Source organism: Asparagus officinalis, chromosome 8 (genome assembly GCF_001876935.1).
Source record: "Asparagus officinalis chromosome 8, Aspof.V1, whole genome shotgun sequence".
Classification (NCBI taxonomy): domain Eukaryota; kingdom Viridiplantae; phylum Streptophyta; class Magnoliopsida; order Asparagales; family Asparagaceae; genus Asparagus; species Asparagus officinalis.
The window spans coordinates 9249872-9259160 of record NC_033801.1 but is presented as its reverse complement, the minus strand read 5'-3'; the positions used below and the strand labels follow the sequence as shown (position 1 = coordinate 9259160).

Genomic DNA, 9289 nt, shown 5'->3' with positions numbered 1-9289 from the left:
GTAGCAACTCCGCTTTCTACAGCCGGAGAGGGTAGCCTTTTGGCCCTTTCCCGCCATGAAGGAGCTAAAGATTCGCTGGTCTTCGCCGCCGGTGAAAAGAGAAATCTGGCCAGTCGCCGGAGAGAAGAATCAGGGAACGCGGAAAATTTGATTTCTGTGGACCAACTTACTGCCATTTTGGTAAGCATCCCTGTTACTTTTTTAGATGCCAGTTTACACAATTATTTGTTTGATTTTTTCTTTCTGATCTTATCAATTTTTACGCCTTTCTTGGAGAAATAGAGTTTTCTACCGTGGAATTTTTAAAGAGTGAAGAAATTATAATTGCATATAACTGGATCTTTAAAATTTTGAGTTGTGCCTAATTTTGGATGATATATTGCTCTGAAAACATGTCTTCGTTGCATCATTTTACAATATTTTAGTTATTGAGCTTACCAATGTTTAAAATACGGTTTTATTATGCGATGATCGAGTCATTAATCAAATTATGCGCCGACTAACCATATTATGTGGAATTATGCATTTTTTCCTTTTTAATATACATTTCTTTATTTATCATATATCATATATATTAAAAGTTAGAGTGTTTTTTGGATATCAGCAATTTTTTCTTCTATTATTGCACAATAGTTTCTCAAATCTTGGAAATTACATATTGGCCCCACAAATATTCAAAAATTGCATATTAATCCCTCAAATCTTCAAAATTTCATATTAGTCCCTCAAATCATATAGCATTTTGCAAAATGATCCTTCAAGTTGGGATTTGAGGGACTAATATGCAATTATTGAAGATGTAAGAAACTAATTATCTAAAAAACCCTAAAATTTATAAAGTTTATGAAAATAAAAAATATACTAGGAAAAAGACCAACAAACATGTCAATAACAAGTTCACTACAAAAAAATCCGGTCCATACATCAGAATTAACTTGGTGCTCAAATAAAAGACATTACATGTGTTGGGTTTGAGCTTATAGGGGTCTTACACAAAAAGATTAAAAAGAAAAAGATGACATAAAACTTTTTATGCAGTAGCATACTTAAAAAGCGCTCGATTATGAGCATGACCGCGTACGGAGCACTTTATCCCAACCCAAAGTTTTTAGCTTGCATCAGAGTAATCAGGCCAGTAAGCGGCTGCATAATATGTTTCTTTAGAATTTTGGAGTTTACAATTTCATCTCAAAGTATAGAAAAAATAGAGTCAATTTAACTGATGATTTTTCTTTAACTGAGTTTTAGGGATTTAGCACAATAGTTTATGCTTGTGTCGGGATTGTTAACAAATCTAATGCATACTCAGAGTAGGAAGAACTAGATTTGAAGGCATCCCAGGTCTCCTTCTATCCTCTATATTCTCTGTGTGCATGCCCGTGTTCTTTATCCCTCTTTAATCTTAAGGGTTTTTTTGGCATGTAGTTCACAAAATTGTTGCAAAGTCAGGAAGCTTGGCGCTCGCTATTGAAGCATAAAGAATCGGACAAAGCCAATGAATAATTCAAGTAATATGATGAATAATTCATGCTTATTTGATGAAAAGTTTATGTGCAATCATTTTTTCCGCCTAATTTTTCATTCAGGAATCTAAATGGAAGATAATGTCTCCTTTTCTTAATATGCAGCTTATGATGCTTAATGGTGGATCATCTTCTGTTATTACTTCTTCTGCAATACTATCCAAATTTTGAAATTCTGAAATGATAGGTGCGAGACGTGCTTGGTGATGGGTGTCTTATAAAGTGCCGTGTGCTTGATGGAAGAGGTAATCTCATATTCAAAACTTTGATTTTAATTAACTTGTTGAAATTATTTTCTTTAGGTCCTTGTATCTTCTATTGCTGAATGTTATATTCTACTATAAAAATACAGGTTTAATATGGACTTCATCTTCTTCTTTCATTTTTACTATCTTTTTTCTGTATTGTCAAATTGGTTATTTTGTAGTTTCCATGAAGAGCTATCATTTTGAAAATCATACCATGGTGTATAATATTTTCTGTATGTATTCAAATCTCTGATGATTGCATCATACTTTATCTATGAATTTAGACTGACTGACGTTTGCATAATGTGCACATGCATTCCTTGAAGACAGGTACACTGTTCTGGATTTAGCTATAACATTTTGCTTTATTTTTTTTCTTCAGTGTATGCTGCATTTATTAAATTTTCTAACCTTTTGGAAATATTTAGGCGAGTGTCCTATGGATTGCCCTTTTCATGAGAGTTTCCTATGCAATGCTTCTTGATGAAGAAGAAATTATATTTTATGACACGAAGGTTGACAACCATGGCGAGCCTTTGGAGTTCAGTTCTGGAGAAGGGCTTGTCAAGGCTACCCTCTCCGGCCAATAGGAACAAATTGAAGCAACACTGCGCTCTTCACTCAATGTTTGTGAAGAAAATGAGTCAAAATCAAAGAGACTAATCTTAGCATTACACCACAAAGGTTTTTACACGAAACTAAAGCCAAAAAGTAAACCCTTACACAACTAGTCAGAAACACAGTGAACAAGCTCTCATTAATGCTATATATAGTACAACAATCATGCAACCCTAAAGTTCCCATTAACAAACATTGATTCTTATACAATCAATGGTAATAAACAATGAACAGTCAGAAACAACTCTGTATAGTAAAAAGTTATTGTACCAGAATTATATACAATGAATAATCAAGAACTAACTCTGTACAAATGACTAGTTGCAAACTCGCTCATGGAACAATCTATCGACTACTACTCTTTTCTCCTTTTTATGATATATGTAGCACAATGAGAATTTGTTACCCTCCCGCTCCTTTTGTAGACGGTACTCATGTAAGCCCAATGTTCTCTGTTGGGAACTTTCCTCCCTCAGCTCATAGGCGTAATCGAATCGAAAGCCATCAGGATTGACATCATTTAATCTCCCCGACTTCCAATAACCTGGATTAGTTATTCGAGTATACCTATTTGAATCCTGATGGTAAGAATTGAAAAACAGTGTAGTTGTTGCAACCTCCTGGGTACTTGCAGAATTGGGTGCCAAGACTGATAGCTCGACAAAAAAGGTGTGAAATAAATAAGACAAACAGTAATCAAGAAATGCACAACCAAGAAATGAAGACAGTTACACAAACAGAGCCAAATTATACTACGCTAAGCAAAGATGTATAAATCAAGACAGGGATAATATAGAGGCTTTCAAAAGAAAATTTCAAGCACCTTATACTCCCAAATAAAAGAAAAACTCCCATAAACCTAGTCTAGAAATGATAATGCACAGTATCTTATTCAAACAGAACTAAGGGAAACAACATAAAGAGTTAAAACGATCGAAGCTAAAAGTCTCTTTGTCTAAAGTTGTGAAGCTTCTAAAGTTGAGAAATTCTCATAATAAAGGCTGCCAAAGGAGAAAATAAGGGAACCAGTTTAGGATGTTCTTATTCATGTCTAGATGTCCAAACATAACTTTGTTTTACTTTGATAAATATGAATATAAATTGGAGGTCAGCACTATAGTACAACGAGCTATAGAAATATTGGTGCATATTTCTATTAGTGGTGCATATCCAGCATAATGTTAGAAAAACTAATAAAAAGCAACTATATTCATAGCTGTCTATTACCAATTACATTCAAAGTTTTACATACATGTCCCGCAATCACATCAGATGTTGGGACAAACTATCAAGACAGTGTACAATATTCATAGCTGTCTATTACACTAAGTATCAATTACATTAACTAAACCAACTATATGGAGTTGGATTCTACTACAGAGAGAAAGAGGAAGAAGTAAAGGAAAGAGTCAGTTCTACGCATGTACCAATAGGAACAAATTCTCTTTCTCAGATTATGCTACTCTTTGTTCCGTTGAGAACTTTAGAATTTTTTTTGAAGAGATCGGGTCTAATAACATGGTCATAGTTGTTGAAAATGGTCTTATGACATGGTAACTAATTGTAGTGGTTAGTAATGAAGAAGTTATTTGCATATACAATTTAGTTGAGCTCGAGCTGATATATGCGAGCTAGTCTCCATTAAAAAAACCAAATAAAACCCATGAAAATTTCATAGGCCATGAGAAAGGATTACCAGGATTTAGAAGTAGTTTAGCAGGACTTTTCAGGAAGATAAAATCCCAGTCTGGGAGGTTCCCTTCACCAATCATTCCCACAACATCTTTCAGAAAACCCAGCCTTTCCTCATCGTGAAGTGAGCCATGCTTCACCTCACTCATCCAACATGGTATCTGAAAAAATTACAAATTCATTTAGTTTCTGAGACATCCTATTATTTGCCTGAATTTTATCATCATTAAAATATTTATCATAACAATATTCAAAAAACAAAAAATTCTAGAAAAAAACATACATCCATTAGGACATCCATTGCAATCTGATTAAATTCTCCCACTAATTCAGGATCCTCTCCTTCTTGTCCACTTAAGTCAGCCACCTCAAATTCTTATTTATAGAGGATTAAGGGGGTGAAACCGCCCCCCTTAAATCTCTCCTAAGTGGGATGTAACCGCCCCCAAATCGTGGGAAGCGGTTTTAGAACCGTTCAGCTCATGTTGAATGAGTCAAACGCCCACGTTGGCGTTCAGGACCCTAACCTCACGTCTTAGGATTGAGACGCGAGGTTGGGTGTTGGCTGAACATTGATGAACGCGAGGGTCGCTCGCATTTTGGCTATTTGTAACGTGGGTCCGACTCCAGCGTTTTTGATGTTGTAACGCGGGTTTCGACCCTGGCGTTTTTGATGTTGTGACGCGGGTTTCGACCTTGGCGTTTTGATGTTGTGACGCGGGGTTCGACCTTGGCATTTTGATGTTGAAACGCGGGGTTCGACCCTGGCGTTTTGATGTTGAAACACGGGGAGGACCTCCGCGTCTTGCCTTGAAGAGATTATCACCAAGTAATCTCTTTTTGTCATAGCGTTGCAAAGATCATTGTCTTGTAATCTTCGTCTTGGCTCCTTGAGAATATGAGAGTCGTCAGATTGTAACTCCCGATGTTGATTGTGAAGGCTGTTGAAATAGAGCTTCCATCAGTTGTCGTGAAGGTCGTCAGATTGTAACCTTCAGCAATCTACGCGAAAGTCTTCAGATTACAGCCTTCTGGAAGTCGTCAGATTGTAACTTCCATCATCGGTGGTTGATGGGGGATAAACTATCTATTGTGATTTTTAGACAGCCTACACTCCTCTTGAGGATAAAATGAGATAATAGATTGACATGGTTTGATCATGGCATGGGAGTGGTGGAGGGTTACTTTTGAGAGTTTCATAAAAGCTTTGGCAATTTCGATCTTAAGTTTTGAGAAAACAAGAAAATTGATCAAAATTTAATATAAAGACAACCATGTTCGTACTTATTTAAAAAAGACAAATTTCTACTACTTCATCACTTAACATGGCCTTAATTAATGACATGTGAGATTAATCTTTTTTGCAAATAAATGTGAACATATTGGACTAATTAGATTATTGGTCAGTGCATTTTTATCTCTTAATTTGATGTTCATATCAATTTTTTATTGGATAGCTAGGCATGTAATTATATATTAATTGGATTGCTACTCACTTCTAATAGTTTCCATCAATTTGATTCGTCAATTTTCATTTGTTTTTTTCAACAATAGGACTTGCTCAATATGTCACAAGTTAATATTTCCAAAATAAAATGTGAAATATGATAAAATTGCTCAATACAAGTTGTCTAGTGTCACTTTTGAGTAATTGAAGATATTACACTGGGGGAGGAGATCTATTATGCCAAGTGATTACGACTTTTTCAATGCAATATAGTGAAATCCATTAGGACCAATTTTCAAAACAGACTTTTTTGTCAAAAAATCCCCAAAACTGACCTGTTTCAAACTTAATTTCAAAAACCTACCCAGTTGGGTTGAAACTGGGTCAGTTTTTGAAAAAAAGTCCCCAAACTTCACGGGAGTTGAAGTCCCGTGAAGTTTTGTTACGTAAAAAACTTCACGGGACTTCAACTCCCGTGAAGTTTGGGAACTTTTTTTCAAAAAATCGACCCAGTTTCAGCTAACTCTGGGTCTTATATATATATTTTTTAAAATGACCTAAATAAAACATGCCATCAGCTTCAATGCTCCAAAAAGTTCATTTAATTTTGAGTACCGATGGCAATATAGCACTCTAAGTATTTTTTTTTCCTGAAAAAATTCTCTCTCTCTCTCTCTCTCTCTCATCCATATTGTGAGGGATAAGGTAGTTATGAGGTGTTTCACACCTAAAACTATAAATAAATAGAATGATATGGGTTTTAGATAGTAAAATATGACTAATATATATAATGCAAGAGGGTTTAGCTGAGTTGATAAGTTGTCTATGAGTAGTATTTCAAGGTGTCAAGTTCAACTCTCATGGTAAACACCCATAAGAAGTTTAATTTCCTAGAATACCCGTGCAATACTCGTGCGTTGATGCATTAGGCTTGAAGGATAGTAGGGAATTTCCCTCATAAAAAAAAACCTGATATTTTTGTTGTTTTCTAGGTTTAATGTTTTATCTTTTTCACTAATTTTTTTTAGAAATGTTCTTGAGTATTATAATAGTTTTATCTTCTATTTTTTTAACGGATGAAAAAAATGAAACTGATATGTTCAATATAACACATCTGGCTAATTATTATATTCAACTAAACATTCACTTTATAAATATGAAAGTTCTCACAATATTTCCCCCCCCAAAAGACTTTACATTTTTACATTTTTTTCCATGCAATCAATGGCTTTTTCATTGTAAAATAAAATAATATTATGATGTTTTTTCTATTTCATGACAAAATTAATCATTCTTTTAATTTTTGGAGTATAATAAACGGATGTAGTGGACGGTGTTGGAGATAGAAATATAAAAAATAATAAATTGAATTATAAATGAACGAAATATCCATTTTATTCTTTCGACTGCTTTCCAATTTATACAATTTTAAAATTAAAAAAAAAATTCGTATATGGAATTGTGAGCTTTGCCCAAATTATTTGAGTAACTAATTTTTTCCCAGTCAATTAAATAGTTGGCTGAAAAGACATCACTTTCAAAACCGAAAGGACTTTTGTGTTTCGCGAATTTTTTATCTCTTCCCTTTTCAAAATCTCGAATTCTCTCTCACAAAGAAGCAAAGATCTCAACTCCATTATTTGGCCCATCAGATTTCGCCCAATTTGGTACGAGATTTCTACTCTTCCCCAAAATATTTTTAAAAAATGCCATTTTTTTGGGGGGGCTTAGAACTATTGCTTATGCTTAACTCTCTTCTTGTCAGTAATTCTTTAAAATTTGATCCTATTGGTTGCGTTTTGGGGCATGTATTTCAATTTGATTTTGTTCACATTGTCACAAAATTATTTGGGGTTGGCATTATATATGATCTGATTTCAGTTAGTATTATTTTGAGTTCTAGGGTTTAGTAAATGGACATTTGTTACTGTATGTATAGGCTTGGTGATGCGAATCGTAGTTTTCCGCGAGGGAAAATAGAATGTTGTGATCTTTGAGGCCGCGGAGTGCGTATTCGGCAATGAATGAGAATGTACCAGTTTTGCAATTTTAGATGTCTTCCTCCATTTGTATTAGCAGTATTTGGACCCAATTGATAAACGCATGATTCTTGAAGTTGATGTGAATGCCTGATAAGAGTTCAAAACAATCGAGAAATTATATCTTGAGTCTAGCGATGGATCACAGGTTCAGTGGTTCCAATATTAGGTTGTTAACTGCATATTGTGGTGAAGGTACCACAGAAGGCGAATGAGCTACCTACTCTTTCTATGAATTCCCGTTTCGGGTTTAGTTGTAAATTCTTGTCGAATTGAACCATGGTAAATGAAGAGGTAAGGTGAGTTAGGGCCAACTTGTCGAAGTCCATGATGACTTATGACATGGCGACATCTGTGACGAATGCTTGCGTAATCTGAGTCAAGTAATAATCAAATTACGCAACCTTAAGCCGAAACACCTATGTAGGACTTGAATAAGAAAGGCTTAATTTAACCAGTCAAAGCCTTAGCAAAGTCCCATATCAAGAATAGAGGGCCAATTAGCTTAGAATGACGCATTGACAATTTCATTGGTGGATGCTATATTGTCAAATGTCAAGTTTGAGTCTTCCCTTGAGAATGTTATTGGATTGGATAAATTAGAATGTCAATATTGTTTGCGCAAACTTGTAGTTAGCAATCATAATGATCTTGAATATTTCACTGGGACTCATGCTCTCTGACTCTTTCATTGTAAGGCTTTCTGTTACCCATGTAAAATACATGAAGGTAATTGCTGGTCTTGAATCAGACGCAACTTTCATGAGGACAAGGTCATTCACTTCTAGTTTTTTATGAAGCTGGAGTATTACTAAAATCTTGAGAGCCCAGAGTTGATTCACCGGAAAATGTATCCCTCCTTAGCATTTATATAAGTGGAACACACATATACCATCTTTGTTTTTTTCTCTAAAATAAATTTACCAGAACAAAATTGATTTCAAGTGGTTGAGGAAAGTTTGACGAGTCAGCAAGCAAAGCCTCTTCAAATTGGGGTTGCTTACTCCTTGAGCTGATCAATAATGGGTGTTTGAGTTTATTCTACATGAAGTCATTTTCAAGCTTGAACTTGAAATTCAATTGTGTCTGAAGATTTGTGCTTAAAGTTAAGATAAGCACGAACATATCTACCCAGAACAAAGTTTTTTTAAGCCTAAACAACTCTATCTAGCTGTAGTTTTCTGACTCATCAAACATGATAAATAAAATAAGGAAGCAATTATGAAGCAGTAGCTATTTTTGAACCATATGCTCAAAGATACAACCCTGCCTATGTGTGGCCCCGACAAAAGTGATCAAACATTTATCTTAAGTTGGTTCTATGCTTAATATTGCAAAAGTTGTGTTGAACTATATAAAGCTGGATGGCACCAAAATAAAGTGAGCATAAAATATTCGAGTTATATCCTCCTTTTCTTTTCATTGCATCCTATCTTCGACGTTATGTAAAAATATGGTTGCTTCTGTTTTGGATAATCAAACTCATTACTAACATTGTTTGGGGAAAATTATGGAAAACACTCATAACTGTTTTTCTAATTAACTTCATACATTTGACCTTTTCCCCCTTCCAGTTGTCTAAACCCCTATGGGTTTTCGATATAAACACTAAAGAATAGGGTATATTGGTCTTTACGCAACTACAGACTAATGGATTTACTGATGCAACGTGTTTAACTGATAGAAATGAAGTGATACGGTTAAAGGGTACAGTGATTGCCA

The 9289-nt window shown here is 34.7% G+C and overlaps 1 protein-coding gene across 17 annotated transcripts in view; it reads left to right on the top strand.

The window, feature by feature from the left end:
* The window catches only part of LOC109851255, a 23190-nt gene that overhangs the window by 2730 nt on the left and 11171 nt on the right, over window positions 1-9289 (top strand). For 6 of the 17 annotated variants that reach the window (XR_002249737.1, XR_002249736.1, XR_002249734.1 and 3 more), the window contains one exon: window positions 1629-1768. The exons of 6 other annotated variants lie outside the window; for them this stretch is intronic. Coding sequence is in view for 7 of the 11 variants with exons in the window: in XM_020421299.1 (XP_020276888.1) it covers window positions 1760-1768 (9 nt within the window). In the remaining 4 variants the exon portion in view is untranslated. Of the gene's footprint in view, window positions 1-6; window positions 181-1248; window positions 1342-1425; window positions 1509-1628; window positions 1769-1875; window positions 4433-9289 lie in introns of those variants that run through there. 5 more of the 17 variants (XM_020421304.1, XM_020421303.1, XR_002249738.1 and 2 more) reach the window with 5 other exon arrangements.